Source organism: Vitis vinifera, chromosome 17 (assembly GCF_030704535.1).
Source record: "Vitis vinifera cultivar Pinot Noir 40024 chromosome 17, ASM3070453v1".
Taxonomy (NCBI): domain Eukaryota; kingdom Viridiplantae; phylum Streptophyta; class Magnoliopsida; order Vitales; family Vitaceae; genus Vitis; species Vitis vinifera.
This window is the reverse complement of record NC_081821.1, coordinates 2,283,933-2,309,006: the sequence shown is the minus strand read 5'-3', so window position 1 is coordinate 2,309,006 and position 25,074 is coordinate 2,283,933. Positions and strand designations below refer to the sequence as shown.

The 25,074-nt window shown below is 38.9% G+C and overlaps 2 protein-coding genes and 1 long non-coding RNA gene across 3 annotated transcripts; 2 read left to right on the top strand and 1 right to left on the bottom strand.

Moving 5' to 3' along the window:
- Positions 1 to 366: 366 nt before the first annotated feature.
- On the top strand, positions 367 to 21,025 carry LOC100268081 (TPR repeat-containing thioredoxin TDX). The gene is made up of 10 exons (XM_002282684.4): positions 367 to 728; positions 818 to 845; positions 10,964 to 11,125; positions 11,215 to 11,302; positions 11,396 to 11,476; positions 11,598 to 11,662; positions 11,807 to 11,947; positions 12,144 to 12,260; positions 17,757 to 17,787; positions 20,515 to 21,025. The coding sequence occupies exons 1-10, from the start codon at positions 508 to 510 to the stop codon at positions 20,847 to 20,849; spliced, it is 1,269 nt and encodes a 422-aa protein (XP_002282720.2). The 5' UTR covers positions 367 to 507; the 3' UTR covers positions 20,850 to 21,025.
- Positions 21,026 to 21,100: 75 nt separating this feature from the next.
- LOC100266434 (ABC transporter G family member STR) lies at positions 21,101 to 23,864 on the bottom strand. The gene is made up of 4 exons (XM_002278820.4): positions 23,508 to 23,864; positions 23,243 to 23,422; positions 22,896 to 23,164; positions 21,101 to 22,814 (listed from the first exon to the last, which is right to left on the bottom strand). Exons 1-4 carry the CDS (start codon positions 23,862 to 23,864, stop codon positions 21,215 to 21,217), a joined length of 2,406 nt encoding a protein of 801 aa, XP_002278856.1. The 3' UTR covers positions 21,101 to 21,214.
- Positions 23,327 to 24,422, top strand: LOC132252796 (uncharacterized). Its single transcript, XR_009464554.1, has 2 exons — positions 23,327 to 23,442; positions 23,531 to 24,422. It is a non-coding gene; the product is annotated as an uncharacterized LOC132252796 (long non-coding RNA).
- Positions 24,423 to 25,074: the final 652 nt, after the last annotated feature.

Here is a 25,074-nt window from a genome sequence, read left to right as displayed (position 1 = left end):
AAATTGAAATCAACCCCGCTAAGGTGCTTTTAATATTAAAAATATTTTTATTAAAAATAAAAAATAATAATATATATGATTTTGCAGTGAAGCTTCATGCCAGCTCTTGGTTTAATGTGGTGATGACATCATCATGTAGATGGGCCCTGATCTCTCTAGGTGGGTAAGATGGACTTGATTCGGAATGGGCTCGGGCCCAGATCTACAACCCAAATAAAATCTGACCTTAATCTAATATTTTAACATAATTTTTAATTTCTGGAAATAATACAAATAGGTAGTAATATATTTTTTTACAAAATTTTATGCACGAATAATCTGTCCATCAAATTAAATTTCCCTCACTTTCTCGAACAAATTCGGAATCAGATAGAGCGATTCCATCGCAGCTACCGTACTTCACCATGTCCCGGTCCCCCCACCGCACGATCAAAATCTTATGACGATGAAGATTCACTAGACCATGAGTCCCACCAATGGAACGATACAAGTGGTCCCCACCAGAAAATGGAGAATACTAGCGGGTCTCACACAACCGCTGCTCCACCTCTTTCAAAACAGAATCCTCGAGGTTTCCAGAGAAAGGAGGAGAGAGAGAGTGAGACTGAGAGAGAAGCCATGGACGATGCAAAGATCTCAGAGCTGAAACAGTTCGTGAACAGTGTTAAATCAGATCCTTCTATTCTCTACAATCCATCTCTATCCTTCTTCAAATCATATCTCCAGAGGTACACTTATCAAATCTTCCCTTTTCCTTTTCCTTTTCCTTTTCCTTTTTGTTTTTTTTTTTTGATTTTATTGTTTGTTTGTTTTGCAGTCTAGGGGCTAGAATTCCGGAAAAACCAGTAAGATAATTTCCTGGAAAACCTTCAATTGGTTAAGCTATTTTCATTTGTTTGATCTTTTTCTTTATATTTTCTTTATTAGTTATGAATGTGATCGACATTAATATCCTTTTGGGAATGGCACCAGTCCAACATAAAATGAAGTACCTGACATTCTGATCAAGCCCCATTTTGATTGCTGAATTTTATTAGGGCTGCAATTCGGACTGGCTGGGTTGGGCTGGCCTTAAAAAAACATCCAAACCTCAAATCCGAGTTACTCAAACCAAAGTAACCTCATTTCTTTTTCCAGCTTGAGTTGGACTCGGATTAGTTGGACTTCAGTTTTTGGAGCTTGGGTTAGATTCCATTAGTTGGGTTGGACTTGATCAGGTTGTGTTACTCCAAATTGATTGGATTAAGTTGAACCCGTGCATTTTTTTAATATAGAAATTTCATATATATTATACTGAAATTTAATTATTTAAATAGTGAATGAGACAACATTTCAAGACAATAATAAAAAAAAGTAAAAATGTACTTATGTATCTTTCTACTAAAATAAAATAACACATGCTATATTTTGACAAATTTCTTTAAAATTAAGAAAAAAAAAAGAATGTTATTGTATAAGCTAACTTAATTTATGAATATTATGAAAATATTAAATTGAGTTCAAATTACACTTGGGAATATTATTTGATGGATTTTATGAACATTTGCATCAATTCCTAAGCAATTATTACGATAACCAAATGTTAAAATGTGAATAAAACTTGATAGGAATCTCAAAAGCTAACTTCAATTTAGATTGAAAACCTCATCGTATTTTAGGATTTATTTCTAGAAGTATAATTTTGATTCCCAAGTTGGATGTTAATGAATCAAACACTCTCTTGGAGGGTCTTACTCAAGCCTTGTTAGGCAAGGTACCTAAAGAAGAAGGTACCTTCTTCTTTTGGAGTATTCTCAGTAAGCCTTGTCTAATTTATTAGATTTAGTTGCTTTCCACCCAACTAAATTTTTATGGAAATTAAGAGTGCCTTCTAAGGTCATGACATTTGACTGGTTAGTGGCATATAAGAAGGTAAATACCAGTGACATGCTACAATTGAGAAGGTTGTTTAAAGCCCTTAGTCCTAACTGGTGCATCCTATGTAGGTTATTCTCACATGCTAGGATGGTGCGGGTTCAACCAAGCAGTATTTGCAATATGATGGTTATTTCTTTTAGGTGTTTTGGGAACTCTACTAGAGACAAGACTCTTTGAAAGATTGTTTGTCTCACTCTGTTGTGGATAGTATGGAGAGAGAGGAATGCTAAGATTTTTTTAGGATACTTGGAAGATGCTTGAGATGATGTGGGACTTGCTTTATTTCTATGTTTCTTTTTGGGTCTACTGTACGCTTTTAAACCCTTTCCATTGAGTGTAATTCAGCTTAGTTAGCTTCCGGTATGTACACCTTAGGGTTGGGCCTACATTGTGAGGTTCTCAAATGAATTTTAGGAGATGTTATACTTGTATAGGCTTTTTTTGTTCCTTTTGTACAGTTCTTCATGTAAAGCGGAGGTTTTTTTGGGTCTTTTGATCAAGTTTGTGTATCATGGGTTGGATTTCTCATCCTTATCATGTTTTTCTTCACTTTAATTAATACATCTTTTGTTTTTGGTAAAAAAAAAAAAAAAAAAAATGTCATGCCAGCAAGTGTTTTAGCAATTAAACCAAAAAAGTTGTTTGCAACACAAATCATATTTTAAAAATTAGAACCAGAAAGGGGAATGAGTAACATTACTTGGAAAGAATTACTTTGCTAGAGCCTCCCGCCCATCTCACGATATAATACCTTTCTCAATTTCTCGGACACCACTAAATTACTTTGTGTACTTTTGGGTTGGGTACCAATGCCTCCATTTCTAGTATGTATTTGAGTAAATGATGTAAATAATATAAAATTGAATGACTAAATTGATTTCCCATTTTTTCTATTGTTTAAAAACATAAGATGAAAGAGTTACATGAATATGCTGCTATAGAGTTAATATCCTAATTATTTTAGTATAATAAAATAGGAAACATAAGATTTTTCTGTTCTAATTAATACATGTTTGGCCTACTTTGGACTGAAAACAGATTTTTGAGAATTTGTTCTAAAAATAGGGTGATTTTTTAGAACAAATTTGAGGTGTTTTTAAGTGTGTTCTGTAGAGTTTTCTGAGAAACAGTTGGAAACAAGGAGAATAGGCCAGAAGCTTTTTCATTGTATATAAGTGCACTGGGCCTTCATTGAGAATAGGCCAAAAAACTGTTTTTCATATTTGAGTTCTTAAATAATAAGATTTTGTTTCTAAAAACAATTGAGAACTGGTTTTAAGTGCATTTGGGTGGATAAGGTTCCAACCAAAGCTGTCTTTTTTGCTTGGGAGGCCACGTGGGGGAAAATTCTCACCCTGGATAGGCTTCAAAAACGGGGGTGGCAGCTCCCTAATCGTTGTTTTTTGTGTGGTTGTGAAGAAGAAACTATAAATCATATTCTTTTACACTGTATAGTGGTCAGGGTCCTCTAGGAGATCGTCCTTGCTTTGTTTGGGGTTCAGTGGTGTTCCCAGAGACAGTTAAAGAGGTGTTATTCAGTTGGAGGGGCCCTTTTGTGGGGAAAAAAAGGAAAAAGATCTGGAATTCCATTCCGTTGTGTATTTTTTGAACGGTTTGGAAGGAAAGGAATAAATTAACTTTTAAGGGGGGGGGGGGGGGGGGGGGTCTAGCTATACAGAAGCTCAAAAATTCTTTTATATGTAATTTGTGAAGTTGGGCTAGGGTGCATATTGGAGAGGAGTTCTCTTCGCTCTTAGGCTTTTTGGAGTGGCTAGCGTCCACTTAAGGGCTAGTGAGATTGCTTTTTTTTGCATTTTTAGGTTTAGGTTGCTGTGTATACTCCCTGTATGCTTTGTGGCCTTTTGCCTTTTATTATTCTATTTCGTGCTTATTTATCAAAAAAAAAAAATATTGTCAAACAAACCTTATTTAGATTGGAAGCAGTAGTAGCAAGTTGGGATGGAATCAAAATGGAATTCATGGAAAAAATTTGTAATTTGATAGTGGAAGTCAATTAGATAGGGAAGTCTTCTGCTTATCATGGAATGTTGATTCAGGTGATTCTGAATTTTTGATCATATGACTTCATATGATCCTTTTTTCTCTTGTACTAGTTCAGATAAGAGATGTAATCAAAATCTGATCGTTCCCTAGCTTGTTGAGTTTTCGGTTCACGTAATTAAATTCTTTTTGTACATTCATCTGTAATTCTTCAATTCTTAGTGGTTTACCTTCTACTAATAACTTTGGGAATCCCATATAGATTATGACCTGAATCGGATTGATTCTTTTTTGAATCGCTATACGTGCAATTCCCTCGACACCAGAGTGTCAAAGGACAGCTTTGCTGTCCACACTTCTTTCCTTATTTTAATCCACACTTCTTTCCTTATTTTAGCCTACAACTGTTTCCTTATTTCTCCATTTATTATTCTGTACAATTAGCATATATTATTTGACAGATTATAATTTACATGTATAGGACTAGAATCATGAGGGAATTTATTTGCTTTTATTTGCTTTTCATGTATAGCATCCTTGTAAAGTCTATATATAATATACAAAACTCAAGGCCAAGGTATTCGGCCATTCACACAATATTTTGACATGGTATCAGAGCTTGTATTTTGAACCTAGAGTTTACACGCTTTCTAGGTTTTTCTTTGGGTTTTCTCGGATTTAGCCCTAGGGGCTCTCGGATTTAGCCCTAGGGGCTCTCGGACTCTAGCCCAGCTTTAGTTTAAGATGTTTGTGAAAAGTAAGAAGCAAGACAGAGTCTCTAAGTCATCTACGGAATCTGAGTACTGGGTGATGTCTCTTGCTTGTTCTGAAATCATTTGGCTTCGAGGTTTGCTTGCGGAGTTAGATTTTTCTGAGACCGATCCTACACCTCTACATGCCGATAATACAAGTGCTATTCAAATCACGACCAATCCTGTCTATCATGAGCGCACAAAGCATATTGAAGTGGATTGTCACTCTATCCGTGAAGCCTATGAAGCTCGTGTTATCACTCTTCTACATATTTCCACTGACTTACAAATTGCTGATATCTTCACCAAGGCTCTCCCTCGTCATCGACATTGCTTGCTAAGTAGCAAATTGATGCTTGTTGATCAACCTGCATCAATTTGAGGGGGGCTGTCAAAGGGCAGCTTTGCTGTCCACACTTCTTTCCTTATTTTAACCCACACTTCTTTCCTTATTTTAGCCTACAACTGTTTCCTTATTTCTCCATTTATTATTCTGTACAATTAGCATATATTATTTGACAGATTATAATTTACATGTATAGGACTAGAATCATGAGGGAATTTATTTGCTTTTATTTGCTTTCCATGTATAGCATCCTTGTAAAGTCTATATATAATATACAAAACTCAAGGCCAAGGTATTCGGCCATTCACACAATATTTTGACACAGAGGACATTCTTATATTTTTTTTGTACATAATTCTTGATACAATCCCGTATTTTTTGATCTTCTTGTAGACCCTTGGAATAATTTTTTGGTTGTGCAAACCAAAGCAAATGATGACCTTGGGTTGTACCAAGTCTGAAACCCAGTGGATTTATTTTTTGTCCCATACTCCCCATTTCAGTATCTGGTGAAGGTTCTGGTTCTGTTTTTTCTTCTACACCCTTCAACTCTGTGTAAACTGCACTTAATTTTCCCACCAGTTTGTATCTTTCAGTACTATTGCAAAGTAATTGTAGTATGCTCTATCCCTCCCATCATATCCTGTAGGACCGAGTAACTAGGTTAGATGCTTGGTAGCCAGAGAGAGAAGGAGGGACCCTGTCTTTTCCATATGCCTCCATCTCTGTTGAATAGATATTAATCTGGTTTTGGAGAGTGACAGTTCTTTATTGCTCAGTTAATATTGGTGGCATGATGTTTTATGCTGAGTTTCCTCTCTCCCTACCCGCTGTCTTTCCAAGACAAATGCTCCTTCATTGTTAGCTTCTAAATTGATTATATTCTGAAATGAGTGTAAGCTTGCAAAATATTTTAGAACTCCTTATTACATATTTTGAATGGAAGTATTATTCCTTTTTGTTGTTCATGATGCTTTTTAGTGTCTGTCCTGCATTTCAATTTTAATTATACTTGGCTTGTTAGTTTTGTGGATAATTTTTCATTGGGTAGCTGGATGCATCTCTTAAGAGGGAAGAATAGAGTTTTCACTCCTATAAAAATTTCTGCCACTTTATCCACCCTCAATTTGATATAAGATCCTCTGTTTTGAGGGGGAAGGGGTTGGGAAGAATTTGTATGAGCCTTATCCTTTTTTTTCTTTTTGTAGTTATTTATTTATTTTTATGATAATAATCATTTTATGATGAACACTTCAACAAAATGGTGAGCCCAAGGTTGTCCTCTTTTTCAAAACTTTGGGATCTTTAGCAGCTAGTTAAGGCTGAAAATTGGTCAGCTAAGTAACGTGGTTACGCCTAGAATTTGTAAAGATGCTCCCTTTCTATGAGGTTTCCAGGAAATTACTTCATGTAGCCTCCATTTATGACAAGGGGAAATTCTGACACTAACATAAGTCTTGGGACAATCCTATCAAATGTTCTTGATTTGTCATCCACCTTGGGACCTTCAATCCATAGTTGCTAAATCAAGACTATCTCAAAATACTTGCCTATGGGAAAGGCTGGTTCCCCTATGGAGGTGCACTAGGTTTTTTTCATGCTAGAACACTTTAGCCCTGCTTCTAACTTCGGTAAATCCATCAGTATCTGGATGCCATGTCAAGGATGAACCTTTGAGGTGTATGGGAGATGACTAGGATATGACCTCTCAAAGGAAAATTAATCCTCCATGGATGATGGAAGCCAAGTAGTCTCTCTTAAATCCATATCACTACAGGTGATGTAGGAGAACCCCTTCAACATCAACTAATGGAAAGCATCAGTAACTTGTGGGCATTGAAGATGTTCTTGACCTCCAAAAAGTGGGCTTTTTGTGCCTTGGTAAAACAATTCTTTAACATCAGAGTATATATTGTGCTATCAGCTAGGGCAAATCTACGTGGGGATAAAAGACGGGATATGCTGCATTTCTAATGGAAAATTGCATTATCTGTGTGGCACTAGGTTAAATGATACATGTTGCTTTTTTGATAGGTCTAGCAGTCATATAGCTTAAGTGCAACTTGACATGTGACATGCAATGATTGGATTTTGTGAAGTGATGAAGACCGGAAGTCCCAGCCTGATAATTTTAGCCCTATCTCCATCTTGCTGTGTTGTAGACAGAAGAGGTGGTCTATTTTCCATAAAAGGCAAAAGCTTAGCATTTTGTTTCCATACTATCAAGAAAATAAAAAGTGGCTCTTGCTTTATCATCTTTTGGGATGCCAATGGGGTGTGTCTTGCCTGACCTAGGACCAAAAGGAAAACCATATACCCATACATTGCTCAAACCAGATATGGGTGGGGATCGGGGCTAGAATTACCCATACCTGAATCATGGAGGGTGGGTTGGGACATGGTTTAACAAAAAAGGAAAAATCTATCACATACATTTGTTTGCTTGGGAAGAAAATAAAATGAAAGAAAAACTAGACAATAAGCTAATAATCAATACAAAAGTGAAACCTTCAACAAACAAATTCAAGGTTTTAGTGAAAAGCTGTCAAAAATAAAAAATAAAAATGAAATGAAAAAAGAAAAATTGAACTTCAATCTTTAAATAGACTTAATTGTAAAAAAAATAAAAATGCATAATCATATGGAAAAAAAATTCTCAGCTTTATCCTTTCAACGAATGCAATCTAAGAACATCTTTGTGTAAATTTAATAAACACAAAAACATATCCTCAATTGAACAAAATCTGATGGAAAAAGAATTCAACAATCTCATGATTTCTATGAAAGCTGTTCATAAAAGTAAAATGGAAAAAAAAAAATTACATAAACTTAGAAAGATCCCAAGGGCTAAAGATGACAAAGGCAACAACTAGGGGTTAAACATGTTGCTTGAGCAAGAAGAAATGGGAAAATGAGGTGGCAGCTCCCGAGGGGAGGAGGGGGGAGAGGGGGGAGAGGAGGAAAGGAAATGAGTCTCGGTTAAGGTAAGTATCCATAATGACATTCATGTACTAATGGAAAATTCAAGGATAAGATGGTAAAATATACCATTATCGGCCGGAGTTTGGGTGGGACACTCAAATACTATACCTGCTCAAACCTGAGTTGGCTTATCCCATTTTCTCCTAAACCTTCTCCTATCCTGTTTATCTATTCCAACCCACCCTAATAGAGATGGGATGGGTTACCCAAAAAACCCGCCCCATTGCCATCTTTAATCATCTCTAATGAAAAAAAAAAGGAAAAAATTGCAATCCTTAATGTGAAAATGTAAGTAAATCAAAGCTTTTAACAAAGCCAATCTCAAAAAACAAACCTTATCATATAAAAAAGTCTCGGCTTTATTCTTTCAATAAACATAATCCAATAACATCTTTGTGTCAATCTAATAAACCTAGACTCAAATCCTTAATCAAACAAAATTTAATGGAACAAGAATTCAACAATCTGATGGTTTTCTTGAAAGACATTCATAAAAATAAAATGGAAAAACTAAAAGAATATAAAGCTAGAATGATATCAATGACTAGAGATGATAAAGGCAGCAACAAAGGGGCTGAACATGTTGCTTGAGCAGGGAGAAATGGGAAAGTGAGGTGTTAGCTATGGGAAGGAAAACAAAAATGAGGTTAGGGTTGTGAATTTGGGTATATGTAATGGCATTCATGTAATTTATTGGCACATTCAAGGATAAGATGGTAAAATAACACTATATTCAGGCCAGGCTAGGCTGGGACATTCAAATACCGTAGCCGTCTGGAAATTGAGCCAGGTTATCCCATTTTCTCCCAAACCTGCCCCTACCCTGTTTATGTATTACCACCTCTAATCATCTTCACCAACATATATGCACCCCATGGCTAGTCGTCTTGGAATTGGTTATAATTAATTAATCATTGAACTCTTTTCATATTGCAAGATAGTGTCATCTTGTGTATCCATTGCTTAAACTAAACAATTTTAGCAGCATTCCTTTAAGATTTTATAGAGATTTTAATGATTGGGAGCTGGACTTGATTAGAGGATTGCTTAATATGCTCAGGGACTTTAGGATATCTTTAGAGGAGGACTCAGTACTATGGAAAGGTGGGGGTCATGGCAAATTTGGGGTTAAGGATGCTTATAATGTGCTGGTTGTTCCCAATGCATGCGCCTTCCCGACTAAATGCATTTGGGTGGACAAGGTCCCAACCAAAGCTGCTTTTTTTGCTTGGGAAGCCGCATGGAGGAAGATTCTCACCTTGGATAGGCTTAAAAAACGGGGATGGCAGCTCCTTAATCGCTGTTTTTTGTGTGGTTGTGAAGAGGAAAATGTAAATCACATTCTTTTACACTGTATAGTGGTAAGGACCCTCTGGGAGATCGTCCTTGCCCTTGTTGGGGTTCAGTGGGTGTTCCCAGAGTCGGTTAAAGAGGCGTTATTCAGTTGGAGGGGCTCTTTTGTGGGGAAAAAAAGGAAAAAGATTTGGAATTCCATCCCGTCGTGTATTTTTTGGACGGTATGGAAGGAATGAATAGATTAGCTTTTAGGGAAGGTTCTTTAGCTATACAGAAACTCAAAAATTCTTTTGTATGTAACTTGTGGAGTTGGGATAGGGTGTATATTGGAGAGGAGTCCTCTTCGCTCTTAGGCTTTTTGGAGTGGCTAGCGGCCACTTAAGGGTGGGTGAGGTTGCTTGTTTTTTGTGTTCTTGTTTTAGGCTGATTTGTATACTCCCTATATGCTTTGGAGAGGAGTCCTCTTCACTCTTAGGCTTTTTGGAGTGGCTAGCGGCCACTTAAGGGTGGGTGAGGTTGCTTGCTTTTTGTGTTCTTGTTTTAGGCTGATTTGTATACTCCCTATATGCTTTGTGGCCTTTGCCCTTTAATATATTTGTGATTATCTATCAAAAAAAAAAAAATTTAGCAGCATTCCTTTCGGATGAGTCTGATGGCAGTATCCTAAATTTCCTTTGTAGTCTTCATAAAAATATTTCTGTTGCTTAGTTCAGGTTGCATGCAATAAAGAACCAAGGATATGATTGTAGCATTCTCAGAGCATATCTTCCCAAAAGAAAAAAAAAATGTAGGATTTTCAGAGTCTGAGTAAGCATACGGAGGATCAGTGGTAGCTGGTTCTTTGAGTCTGCCTTAAAAATAATCCTTTATTCCTGCCATCTAAATAACTGATCTTTGCTCTCTATTATAATGAAGAAAACTGCTTCCAGGACCAGTTGTCAGTGAGTTTTAACTGACATGGTTCTTAGGCAAGTCAGACATGCTCACAACTGAATCAACAACTCAAACAAGCACTGAAGAAAGACAGAGATAGAACTGAGATCAACTGTCTCAAAAGGAAAGCATAAAAGCCACAAAACAGAAACAATGTAGGGCTGGTTGTGATAAGTTGAATGGCCATTTCTTTATTTAAAAGCTTAAATTCAGAGACACTGATAACAATACGTCCATAAAGTTTGAAGAGCAGCAGACATTAAAAGTTAAAACTGACCCAGGAGTTACCGCCAGATACAAACAAAAATGGAGAAAAGGAGCTGCAATCCAGATCCATCTGAACAGTATCCAATTTTGTTGTCATCAATAGAAAGGTTTAAAAACCATTAAGGTCAACTTTGATTGTGGTGAAAATTGAGGAGGACAGACCTTCTGGTGGGTGTAGAAGGTGATGACACCAGTTGATTAACTCTGATTATGATCAAAATTCACCAGAAGGATCTTAATGGGCTTAAAAGTTGTTAAGATCAACCCTGGTTATTATGATTCTTCTTGCCAATTAGCGCAAATTTTGACCGTGCCATATATGTGAACTTTGAGTAGCTGACTTGCATTGCACTTGGACCAGTTCAGGGACTTTCTTTAGAGAACCCATGTTTTTTTTATTGTTTTCCTTTTCAAAAGTTTGATATTCTTGTAATTCATGTTTTAATTATAGAAATGTCACATGATGCAGGATAAATGTGGTTGTGGCACTTCAGACCATGGGGAACATGTTGATGCCAAAAAAACAAATCTATGTAGTGAAGATGACAAGTTTGAGGATGATATTGTTGAGTCTGATATTGAATTGGATGACACTGATGTTGTGGAGCCTGATAATGATCCTCCACAAAAGGTAGGTGGTAAAAAGAATGATAGAGATGAAGTTGAGGTTGATCATATGTTTCAGACTTAAAAAGAACTGCTTGTATTATTTGGTTGCAGATGGGAGATCTGTCAATTGATGTAACCGAAGAAAATCAGGATGCTGCACAAATGTTGAAATCAAAAGCCATGGAGGCCATTTCTGAAGGCATGCCATCAATTTGTTGTGATTTAAATTTCTCATTGTGCCTTGTCTTGCCCAACTTGTCCATTTGTTAGCCAAACTGTACTTGCCTTGCAGGAAAGCTAGATGAAGCAACAGATAATCTAACAGAAGCCATCATGTTGAATCCAAGTTCAGCAATATTATATGCAACTAGAGGTAATATGTTTTAAATTCAAGTTGTCTTAGTTGAATCTCTAGTTGTTTTCATTGTATATTCAGTTCTTGTTACCCGATCATTCCCTTGGAAATCTGAGTTGCTTCTTCCTTTTTTATCCAGCTAGTGTCTATGTTAAGCTGAAGAAACCAAATGCTGCAATCCGTGATGCTGATGCAGCTTTAAAGGCTAGTCTAGATGCCTATCTATTCTGTGCTTGAATAAACTGTGGAAGAAATTTCAACTCAATCAATTATGATTTTTCTGAGCTTGAATTCGTCTTGTCCAACACTATCTGGTTACTGATGAAGAATAATATTTGTTTGTTTTAGATCAACCCTGACTCTGCAAAAGGATATAAAATACGAGGAATGGCGAGGGCCATGTTGGGCCTGTGGGAAGAAGCAGCAACTGATTTGCATGTGGCATCAAGGCTAGATCACGATGAGGAGATTGCTTTGGTTCTTAAAAAGGTATGATTTGTGTTTCTGTTTCCTGTTTGCTCTTTTTTATAGGGTTTTTGTGTGCCATGTGTGTATCTCCATTAGGACTTGAACTTTGAAACCTCAACCCTTTTCATTTCTTTTCTTTTTTTTAATCCTTCCTTCCCTTTTCTTTTTATGGGAGATATCATAAGGAATGTTGCTAGATATTACATTGAATCCACAGGTTGAACCTAATGCACACAAGATTGAGGAGCATCGCAGAAAATATGCACGGTTGTGCAAAGAGAGGGAGCTAAGAAAATCTGGGCATCAGAAGCAACAGCAGCAAGCTCAACCCCATGTAAGAAGAGTTAATATTATCTTATGATTGTTTAGCATCAGGAATAATAATGACTTTATTGAAGACAACCTATGATTTATGAAAGGGATAAAAAAAAGCATCTTAGTAAAATGAGAGCCTCACCAAGTTTGATTTTGTTTAGAATCTTAAGATAATGCTATCCATCTTTGGTAATAAGATTTATATAATGGTAAGGACTTAGGCTCCCATCTTTCTGGGGCCTCAGTCTGTGGGGTTTTGGTAAAGTACTAGTTTGTTTACACAGTGCCAAAGTAACTGTTAGATAGTGTATAGTTATTTAGGTTATTTACTTTTCCTTTTCCTTTTCTTTCCTTATTGTATTGTGGGTCCCACTAACATGTATATATATACCCAAGTCCAATGTGTATTTTTTACAGTTTTTCAATAACAATAATTAGGGATTCTCCCTTTTCTTTCTCTCTTCACATGGTATCAGAGCCAAGGGAGAAAAAAAAACCCTAATTATTTTCGGTTTATCCGTGGATCCATTCTGGGAAATCTTTCAGTGACCGTGTTTCATTCCGGTCACCCTTCCCATCTCCTAAAGCTTTCCGATCAACCGTATCACCGTCAGAAAACCCTCACCGCCGGCGATTTTTCCGGCGACTTTTTTTCGGCGACATCCTTTTCCGACACCGACCATACCATCAGGTGCGCAAGGAGGAGATCTTCAAGTTATCTCAAAGCACCGGAGGGAGAATCTTAGCCATGCGCCGGCCACGCGCGTTTCTTCTCCTGCGGCTTGAATCTCACGCGCCGGCGCGTGAAGGCGCGTGGAGCACTTTCCGGCCACGCGCTTCCACCTCCAGCCTCGCCTGACGCCATCTAGCCATCCTCCATCTGTGCTTGTGTCATCCGAGCCCTGAAAGTGCATTTTTTGGGGTTTTTTTGTCTCCGCCGGCCATCTAAACAGCCTTTCTGGCGACCTCTGGTGACTTCCTCTCCATCCCGAGTCTTGCACGTGTCTTAGGAAGTCCGCAATAAGCCGTATTAGGGTTCTCTTCGATCCAAACGTATTTCGTTCACCAGATAAGTAGATATGGCTACTAAAAGTTCCACTTTTTCCTCTGTCATATCTGGATCTCCTATGATTACTTCGGAGAAATTGATTGACAGTGAAAATTATTTGTCCCGGTCTGCCTCTGTGGAGCTTTGGTTTATGGGTCAAGGTTATGAGGATCACCTTGTTACGTAGGAGGCGGATATCCCTGAGGTTGACAGAGTACAATGGAGGAAGATAGATGCACAGTTATGTAGTGTGTTATGACAATCAGTTGATCATAAGATTCTGCTTCATCTTCGGGCCTACAAAACATGCTTTAAATTTTGGAATCAGGCGAAAGGGCTATACACAAATGATATCCAACGTCTTTATAAGGTGGCTTCTTCTATTGTCAATGTCAGACAACAAGACATGGATTTATCTACTTATATTGGCTAGATTGCCTCTCTTAAGGAGGAATTCTTGACCGTGATGCCTCTTACTACTGATGTTGGGGATCAACGAACACAGATTGACAAGTTCTTCATGGTTCTTACGCTTATTGGCCTCCATCCAGATCTCGAGACCGTTCGCGATTAGATTCTTGGCAGTTCCTCTGTTCCATCCTTGGATGATGTGTTTGCTCGCCTCTTCCGTATCTCCTCCACTTAGACTTTGCCATCTGATAACACTTTAGATTCTTCTGTGTTAGTTTCTCAAACTAGCTCTCGAGGAGGACGCAGTGGTAAACGAGGTAGAGGCCAATGTCCTCATTGCACCTATTACAATAAGCTTGGCTACACTCGTGATCGGTGTTATCAGTTACATGGGCGGCCTCCCCGCACTGCCCACGTGGCCTAGTCATCTGATCCTCAGTCGCCTCAACCTCCCAGTTCCTTCACATCTCAGGGTATTTCCCTCACTGACAGTGAGTATGATGACTATCTCCGCTATCAGGCCACCAAGTCAGCTTCTGTTGCTTCTGTTGCCCAGACTAGTAATGCTTCTACTTGTCTTACCCACACATCTTCTCTTGGACCTTGGATTCTAGATTCTGGCACTTATGATCACATGTCTGGTAATAAGGATCTTTTCTCTTCTATTACTACTACCTCTACCTTACCTATTGTTACTTTAGCTAATGGTTCCCAAACTATGGCTAAAGGTTTTGGTTTCGCTCATCCTCTCCTTTCCTTACCTCTCCATTCTGTCCTTTATGCCCCTGAGTGTCCTTTTAATCTTATTTCCATCAGCAAAATAACTCGCACTCTTAACTGTTCTATCACTTTCTTTGATAAATTTGTGACCTTGCAGGACCGGAGTACGGGGAAGACGATTGGCATAGGACGTGAGTCTCAAGGCCTCTATCACCTCACCGCGCCTTCAACTCCTGCAGTTTGCATTTCCACTGATGCTCCCCTCCTCATCCACAATCGTTTGGGCCACCCTAGTCTATCCAAGTTCCAGAAAATGGTCCCTAGTTTTTCATCTTTGTCGTCGCTTGCGTGTGAGTCCTGTCAACTTGGGAAACATACTCGTGTCTCGTTCCCAAAGCGTTTGAATAATGGGGCAAAGTCTCCTTTTGAACTTGTTCACACTGATGTTTGGAGTCCTTGTCGGATAGCGTCTACTTTAGGATTTCAGTATTTTGTCACTTTCATTGATGACTATTCTCAATGTACTTGGTTATTTTTAATGAAAAATCGAGCTGAGTTATTCTTTATTTTTCAGAAATTTTATGTTGAAATCCAAACCCAGTTCAATATTTCTATTCGTGTGTTGCGCAGTGACAATGCCAGGGAATATTTTTCTACACCATTTACTTCATTTATGTCCCAACATGGGATCATTCATTAGTCTTCTTGTGCTCATACTCAACAAAATGGGGTAGTTGAACGTAAGAATCGACATCTTGTTGAGACAGCTCGTACTCTCCTTCTCCATAGTCATGTTCCTTTTCGTTTTTGGGGGATGCTGTTCTTACAGCATGTTATTTGATTAATCGTATGCCCTCATTTGTATTACACAATCAGATTACTCATTCCCTTCTTTTCCCTGACCAACCACTTTATTTTCTTCCTCCTCGTGTTTTTTGTTGTACTTGCTTTGTTCATATTCTCACTCCTGGACAGGACAAACTTTCTGTCAGAGCCACAAAATGCATCTTCTTGGGATATTCTAAACTTCAAAAGGGTTATCGTTGTTATTCCTCTGAAACTCATTGCTACTTTCTCTCCGCTTATGTCACTTTCTTTGAGGACTCCCCGTTCTTCTCCACCTCTGAGTCTCTTCCTGTTTCTGAAGTCTTACCCCTTCCCATTATCTCCCCACCTGATGTAGTGCCTTCTCGACCACTTTAGGTTTATCATTGCCGTCATCGTGTCGATGTTTCTCCTTCTTTGGCCGAGGTACCTGCTGACTCACTTCCTATCCCTTCGGCTTCTCCTGCCCCGGCTCTGCCTCCTTCTGTTGACTTACCCATTGCTCTTCGGAAAGGTAATCGATCTACTCGTAATCCTCATCCCATTTACAATTTTTTGAGTTACCATCGATTATCTTTACCCTATTCTGCATTTGTTTCTGCTATATCTTTTGTTTCTCTTCCCAAGAGCACCCCTGAGGCTCTTTCCCATCCAGGCTGGCAACAGGGAATGGTAGATGAAATGGTTGCTTTACACTCCAATGGCACTTGGGATCTTGTTGTTTTACCCTCTGATAAATCTACAGTTGGTTGTCGTTGGGTCTACACAGTTAAGGTTGGCCCTGATGGTCAGGTTGATCGCCTTAAGGCCCGCTTAGTTGCTAAAGGCTATACTCAGGTTTATGGTTCTGATTATGGTGACACTTTCTCTCCTGTTCCTAGATAGCTTCTGTTCGTCTATTGCTCTCCATGGCTGCTATGCGTTCTTGGCCTCTTTATCAGTTAGATATTAAAAATGCTTTCCTTCATGGGGATCTTGCTGAGGAAGTTTATATAGAGCAACCACCTGGTTTTGTTGCTCAGGGGGAGTCTGGTTTAGTGTGCAGGTTACGCCGTTCTCTATATGGCTTGAAACAATCTCCTTAAGCATGGTTTAGCCGTTTTAGTTCTATTGTTCAGGAGTTTGACATGTTCCGCAGTACAGCAGACCATTCCGTTTTCTATCATCATAACTCTTCGGTGCAGTGTATTTATTTGGTAATTTATGTGGACGATATCGTCATTACAGGCAGTGATCAGAATGGTATTCAGAAACTAAAGCAATACCTTTTCACCCACTTTTAGACTAAAGACTTGGGGAAACTCAAGTATTTCTTAGGGATTGAGATAGCTCAATCCAGTTCCGGTGTGGTTCTTTCCCAAAGGAAGTATGCTTTAGACATCTTGGAAGAAACCGGTATGTTAGACTGTAAACCGGTAGACACTCCTATGGATCCAAATGTCAAACTTATACCAGGACAGGGGGAGCCTTTAGGAGATCATGGGAGATATCGGCGACTTGTAGGTAAACTGAACTACCTCACCATTACTCGTCTAGACATTTCTTTTCCTGTAAGTGTTGTTAGTCAATTCCTACAGTCACCATGTGATAGCCATTGGGATGTTGTAATCCGCATTCTTCGATATATCAAAAGCACACCAGGCCAAGGTGTGTTGTACGAGAACAGAGGTCATACCCAAGTTGTTGGTTACACAGATGCAGATTGGGCTGGCTCATCCACAGATAGACGTTCCACTTCCGGATATTGTGTTTTTATTGGAGGTAACCTAATATCTTGGAAGAATAAGAAACAAGATGTAGTGGCCAGATCTAGTGCTGAAACCGAGTATCGAGCTATGGCTCTGGCAACATGTGAACTCATATGGCTGAAACATCTTATTCGGGAGTTGAGATTTGGAAAGGATGAACAGATGAAGCTCATCTGTGACAACCAAGCCGCTTTGTATATTGCATCTAATCCAATCTTCCATGAAAGGACCAAACACATTGAAGTTGACTGTCACTTCATTAGAAAGAAGATCGCATCAGGATGTGTGGCGACTAGTTTTGTTAATTCAAATGATCAACTAGCAGATATTTTTACTAAATCTCTCAAAGGTCCTAGAATTAAATACATTTGTAACAAGTTTGGTGCATATAACATATATGCTCTAGCTTTAGGGGGAGTGTTAGATAGTGTATAGTTATTTAGGTTATTTACTTTTCCTTTTCCTTTTATTTCCTTATTGTATTGTGGGTCCCACTAACATGTATATATATACCCAAGTCCAATGTGTATTTTTTACAGTTTTTCAATAATAACAATTAGGAATTCTCCCTTTTCTCTCTCTCTTCACAATAACCAACAGGTCTAAATTGCATATGACTGATTCATGACTTAAAATCATTATGTGTATAGGTTTGTGTCATGATTACTGGTCAAGCCAGAAATATGGACCTTAAATCTGAATGATTGGTCATATCTTTCTTTCTTTGATCTCTGTTGCTGAAATTCTTTCAATTTTAATGCAGGATTCAGAAGCTGCAGCTGCTTTTAAGGATGGTATGATTTCTATCTCTTCATTTTTTATCAAGACGTGTGTCTGTGCATTCATTTGCACTGTATGTATATTGCACTCGTTTCTTTTGATAGGAAACCGTATTTCATTAGTTGTGGAGAAAGGTTCAGAAGATGAGCTATCTTTCAAACCGAAGGGAGGGTAGGGGTGGGGGAGAGGGAGGGGGGAAACCATCTGACAAACCTTGTCCTCTAAAGCTCTACATTTAGCCACCCTGTCTGCTACCTGATTGATCATTCTAGATATCCAGGATAAAGAATAACTTAAACCTCTTGAGAGATCAATATTTTGTGAAACCAATGGCCCAAATTCTGAGTCCCTCTGTTTTCTTGAGGCTCAACTTCTGAATTCTTTCCTATGCTATTAGGAACAGTGACTATCAAATCTTTAATACTTCTAGATCTGAACCAAGGAATACCAACTAGTGGTCTGTGAAAGACTCCCAGAGAAGCAGGACAGTAAAGAAAAAGATGATGCACTATCTTGTCAGTCTGCATAAAACACAATGCTTCACGTAAAGGACTCCAGTGGCTTAATAATCTCTAGCAAGTTGCTGGTGCCTTGCACTTTTTTATTGACCAACCACAAGGGCCTTGACTTTAGGTGGAGCATTATATTTCTAGATAAAGGTAGCTTGATGTAAAAATACTTGGGGACAAGCTGTTAAGACAATGCATGAAACAAGGAGTTTGAGGAAAACAAGCTTGATGTGTTAAAGGCACAAACCTTCTTATCCAGAAATGTTGGGGATATATAACTATGGATCAAGGTTGCATTGCATGAGAGGATAAAAAGATTGCCAATTTCTTAGTCTGTTAAATTTCGGCAGGAGGTGAAAATTCCACAAATGGGTTGAGTGAGAATGGACAATAAAAAGGGAAGCAGGGGAATTTGGGGAATTTCTAGCCTTGAATTGAATTAAGGCATCTGGGATATCGGAAGTAAAAAAGGTTGATCCTCTCCACCATAATTCCTCTTAAAACCTGATCAGACACAATCACTAACTGAAAAGTGAGAAAAAGGAACTAAAAATAGAAACCCTTGGGGGATGGCTTGATCAATGTTACCACCCTTTTAAAGTGTCAGTGTCCCATGCATTGGAATGCAGAATATAGATGCCTGCAATAACATTACGTCCCAAGAAGTTATTTTTGTTAGGAACACCCACAACCATTAAGACTTTGAAGATATTTATACTCTTTCAGCTCACTAAATGAGCCCTCTTCCCATCTTAGGACCTGACTGTAGAAAATCAAGCTGAATTTTTTTCCATCCTTGAGGCTACCTCATTGAGATTTTGAAGATAGACAGGTGGTACATTAGATATTTGAGCTAGGCAAAATTGATAAGGGTTAACCTATCTCCAGTTCTTTCAACTACAAGATCCCAGTAGTGAGGAGCTCTAGAGTTCCCTCATAAAGGGACGGTAAGAAGTAGGGCAACCAATGGTTCTGTGCCCAATAGAAGAGGCAGGACTTCTAAGGAGAACCCAATCCATATTGATTCCAGAGAATTTTCTTTTTCCTAACTTGATCTTAAGACCTGACCTAAAATCAGAAAGCTAAGTGAATGAGTTCAATTTATGAAATCTTGACACTTAAAAGTTGGTGTCATGTACAAACTAAAGGTAAGAGACACTAAAGATCCATTATACTAAGCTAATGTGTATCCATTTTGAAGAGATGGAAGGAATTTAGCATCAGCCTTTCAAGGAAGAAGTCACCATTACCTCTAAAATGGAAAATTGATGAGTTTTTGATTGCTGAAAATTTTGAGGTTGTGCTGGATCAAGAATATGCATGTGCTGGTTCGTAAGTGTGTAAAACATGACTAGCTTATAGTGTTCATAGGAGTGTAAAACAGACAAGATATTTCTGCTTAAATTTCCCTGCAAATATTGACGCTTTTTGACTCATCAACTCAATAAAGCCTTAATTCAATTAGTTTAAATCAGCTCTACATCTTTCTCCAAATCTGATGAGAACTTTTTTTTTTCTTTTTCAGACAAATGTAAGTTTGCTACTCATAATGAAAATCAAAAGAGGAATAAGAAGTCCTTATTTCATCAATTCATTGTAAATACTCTAGTTAGAATCCTAACATCTTTAACAATAGAAGTAGTAAAATTTCTTATTCATTTATAATTTGCCAAAACTGAATATTTCTAATTCATTCGTAAGTTGCTAGAACTGGATTTAAATCATTCAAAAACGAGTATGGAATTAAATGAAATTTTGAATTAACAAAAATTTCCACAAAGAAACTGTTTTTGGTAGGAGCTTAAGTAGTTTTCTTTTCTGATAAGTGTTAGAAATTAGACCGCTGTGCAATCCAATTTGAAGCTGAAATGCATCACGCAGGGATTTGTGAAATGTGGTTTCCAAGTCATAGCAGATCCTTTCATGCTTGATTTATTGTTTGTCACTGTCATCATTTGCCACTTGACATGATTTTTATAGCATTGCATAAGCTGTATGGCCACTTGTTTACCGCTGCATGGACCTATAAACTCTCAAAGTTTTTATGCTTGATATAGTTGTGACAAACTACACGGTTTTGGTCTTTAGTTGTAAATGACATGTCATATTCCGCGTGATATAGTTGTGACAAACTACATGCTTTTGATCTTTAGTTATAAATGACATGTCATATTCACCCTTCTTTTTCCTTTTATTTTTGTTTGGGTTGTGGGGGTTCTTGGTGATTAACAGGCCAAGTAATGGCAATTCATTCTTCTTCTGAACTGGAAACTAAGTTAAAAGCTGCTTCGAAGACGTCTCGCTTGGCAATCCTGTATTTCACTGCAACATGGTGTGGGCCTTGTCGTTATATTTCTCCCGTCTTTACAAGCCTATCAGGAAAGTACCCAAAAGTTGTTTTCTTGAAAGTTGACATAGATGGTGCCCAGGATGTGGCTGTAAGCTGGAATGTTAGCAGTGTTCCAACTTTCTTCTTCATAAAAAATGGCAAGGAGATTGATAAAGTGGTAGGGGTTGACAAAAGTGCACTTGAAACAAAGATTGCACAATATGCAGGCCAATCTTAAGTTTATTCTGGGTTGTTTCTTTGATTAACTTTTCTGTATACAATTCCTGTTATACTTGTTGCACCACTCAAGTCAAGTAGGTGTTACCTTTGTTGTAATACTCAAGTCAAGTGGATGTTATCTTTGTTGTAACGGGTGTTGTTACCTATGTATGATTAATAGATAAATAATGTTCGAAGATTTGCCACAAAAAAAAAAAAAAAAAAAAAACCAAACTTAGATTTTGTTTTAAATCTTCATTGACAGGAGCATATAAATACATGTATTCCGATACTATATGAATTATGTATTAGCTATGTTCTGAAACTTAAAAGACAGGCATGGAAGTGGAAAGAGAGATCAAATACATAGGTACTGTGGAAACTTCATTTCCTCTCATTCTTGGAGTAAAATCTCAGAACCACGTAGAAGAAGAGGCGGTAAAGAACTCCCCACCCCAACAGGATAGCAATATCATACCAAATGTTCTTCAACTGAAGATCCATGGAGGACAGAATATCATCACCTATCAATGTGCAGTTTATTGATACAAATTTGTTGTGCTCTGGGCTGTAGTTCAAGTTACCAAGAGGGCCTGGCGAAAGATCAGCAGGAGATCCCTTGTAGCAGCGGGTGCCTTGGAACTCATTTATCAGTAATGCTTCAAATGGGTATTTGATTGCAGATATGTAATGGAGCCAGATCCAGTAGTTGGGTATTTTAGTTCGCTTCAAGAAGAACCCACAAGATAGGAAGAAAAGAGCAGTGGTGGCAATGACGACAGCATAACCTGTGATGTAGCTTGGCACCAGTGCGCTAACAAGCATCACATAAGCATTTGTGGTGATGAGTGATGCATAAAGGATTAGCCAGAAGAAGATGACGTCGCTTTTCAGGTGGAGTATATACCGGGTGATCATGGCAAACGTGAGGCCCTGAATGGCAAAAAACGGGAGGTAGACAATGAGGGACGATACGACGTAAGAAGAAGCCCGGTATGCATTGTGGGCTGTTTCTCTCATGAAGATAAATCGCTCTTGGATGAAGGTTGGAACGGCATCATTGGAAGAGAAGAAGACAAGACAGACTGCAAAGATATAGAAATTAAGAAGCCGGTTCACTGTCTTCAAGCTATCGTCTCCCAGGTTTGGGAAGAGAGAAGAGAGGATGAGAGCCATAACCAACAGAACGATCTCACGGGAGAGGAAGAGCTCTGGGGTGCGGATGATATTGAGTATGTTCCGCCATGACAGTACTGCTACTTCGCGAAGCCATGGATTTGCAAATTTGGCCCTGTGTTCTGGCTCATCTAGTACTTCCATCTCCAACTCATAGGAAGCTTCATATGTTTCTGCAGAAGGGCTGAACACTGGAGTTTTTACGTGGGCAGGTGTCTGCTGAGGTAATGAGTACCGGCTTGAAACATATCTTCTTGGGCCGGCCATGGGTGTTTTTCCAGGTGTTCGGCCTGGAGTTCTTGCCGGAGTCCATGTAGGTGGACGACGAGGGGTCCCCTTGACACCATTATAGAGCCAAACCGGGAAGTCCTTGTAGAAATGAGAAGCCAATCGTGGATTATAAGCAGCACTACCATGAAAATGCTTTGGTGTTGCGATTTTTCTTTCAAGGGAGTTGTCAAAATCATCATCGTCATCATCATTGTAATGAGCATCTAGCCGAGGAGTCGAATTCCCAGTCGAAAATGGTTGGCTTCGGAGACTGAAAAGCTGTGATGCAGGAGTCTTTCTGTAAGGAGTGTTGGGGGTCTTGGGTGTTTTTGGAATAGGGGTTCTTGCCACTTGATCAGGCTTGATGCCATCCCGCTGGTACAGAACAAGAGGATCAACTCCTATGGTTGATTCATCATACTCTTTGATCACATCCAGGAGATATTCAAGGCTGTTCTCACCATCTGGAACTGGTCTTCCGAATGCAGAGAGGTAGGTAGGAAGATCAGTTGGTCTTCCAGTATATATCAGTCTGCCCCTGTTGACACAGCATATGGGATCTTATTAAGCATCAACTCTCAGGCTTTGATGTTGATCATAGGCTTTGATTGTGTTTTACCTTGCTAGGACTGTGATACGGTCGAGGAGCATCTGGATTCTGAAAGATGGTTGGTGTATGGTCATGAGGACAATGCTACCACTTCTTGCAATGTCCTGAACCTTTTCCACCACACTGTAAGCGCTTGTAGAGTCCAGACCGGAGGTGGGTTCATCCAGGAACAGCAGCGGTGGCTTGTGGATTATATCAATCCCTATAGATACTCTCCGCCGCTCTCCACCGGACACTCCCCGTCTGCCTTCATTGCCGATATATGTATGGGTTGCACTCTATTTGCAGATCAATGAAGTTATCAGCTGTTTTTTTTTGGTAGTTTGCAAAAGAAGACTCATTCATAATTCTCATACCTGTAAGCCCAGTTGATCAATGAGCTCGAAAACTCGTTTTCTCTTCTCTGATCTGGAAATTGAAGGAGGAAGCCTAACCTCAGCTGCAAACATGAGGGTCTCAAAGACTGTCAACATGGCAAAGAGCTGATCATCTTGCATTACATAAGAAGAAACCATCTTCATATAGCTTGCGGAAACCTGAAAAACCATTAATCCTTGTGAGTATCGTCCTACTGTTCTTGAAAAATGATGTTTTCTGAGATCAGATGATGAATAAACTAACCGGCTTTCCATTGATTTTGACAGACCCCTCAAGACTTCCACGAGCAATCCTCCCAGCCAAGGCGTCCAGAAACGTGGATTTTCCAGCCCCGCTAGGCCCCAAGATGGCCATGATTTCACCTCTAACTGCCTGGCCAGAAAGATCATTAAGAAGGTAAACTTCTTTGGTGATTGTCGCGCCATCCTTCTTCTGCTGCTTCGGCACACTATAGGAAAGGTTACTAAACTCCAGTCCTTGGCCTGGAATCATTTTCCGGGGTTCATGCGTGACAGCCTGGTTCTCAATTTTCACCGACTTGTCCATGACCAGCAGGGTTTCCAGGTTTCTGTTTCTCCCCGTCCTACTGACCTTCGCCATTGGGCTGACGGCAATCAAGCAGTTTCAGCCTCTTTGGGTTTTCTGAATCCGGGTTGTCTTAGTTTATAGAGCTAAGTTTTGAGCTGGGGGTGATGATATAAATTGAGGAGAGATGAGGTGTTAAGTATTGACAAGAGCTGCGACGGTTAAAATCATGAAAAGGAAGAAATCTGTAGGGTTGTGGACAAAGGCAAAGGAGAATGGACCATCGGGCGGCAACACTAATGTTGAAGCTTCAAGAAGCTTTTCATGCTCTTAGTTGGTTTGCTTTGAGTTTTCCGCTTGGTAGTTTTGTTTCATTCAGAGTTAGCATAGGAACCTGTTTATTTATTTGTATTAATTCCTCTTACTAATGGTTCATCAGTTCAATAAGATGAAAGCCCAGAAATGAGTGGAGAATGGACATATGGTAGAAGTAATTAGACTTAGACCCATGGTCATATATGGGGAAAAGGTGAGAAGTTGGAAGCTCTTAGCAAAAGTTGCCTATAAATTGAAGACAACAAGAAAGATGTTGGCTGCTCAAAGAGGCATAATCTCATTTTTATTTATCATGCATGCCCTTGGGTTGCTAAGTTGGTGTGTATGCAATCTTATTGCTTTCGTATTATACATTGTTTTATACTATATTAGAGTTGATGACTAGACATAGTAATCTTGGCACAACATAAAAGATTAGAGAGTTGACTAGCCCAATAACAACTGGCTCTATACCCCTAAAGCCAGTCAAGCAATAGTCAATTCAACAGTGGTTGACTAACCCTAATTAAGCCCATGATGGGTGTCTATGGATGCCTCAGCCCCAGAAAGACCAACTTGTTTGTTTCCCTTGCAACCCTATTAATCCATCCATACTCAAACTTCAGACTTGATGCTGAAGTGGGTCCATTGGCTTGGTCAATAGCCAGCCGGGCGAGGAGGTAGCTAGACTTCCCCACTTACCATAGGGGTTGCCAGATCAAATCATTATGACATATCTTATGAAAGCGGTCTTTCTCACTCAAAGAAATACACTTGAAATTAATTCATGTGACGTGAATAGATGAAAAAGAAACATACATTGAAACTGATCATGTTGTTGTCTCTGGACTGATTTCCAAAAAGGGATCATTTCTCTCTCCTGTGACCAAGAATATCAATATTAATGTGTCCAAATTGGATCACTTTTATGGGTTATTAAACGGCAAGTTTTGGAACCATTCAGGCTGTT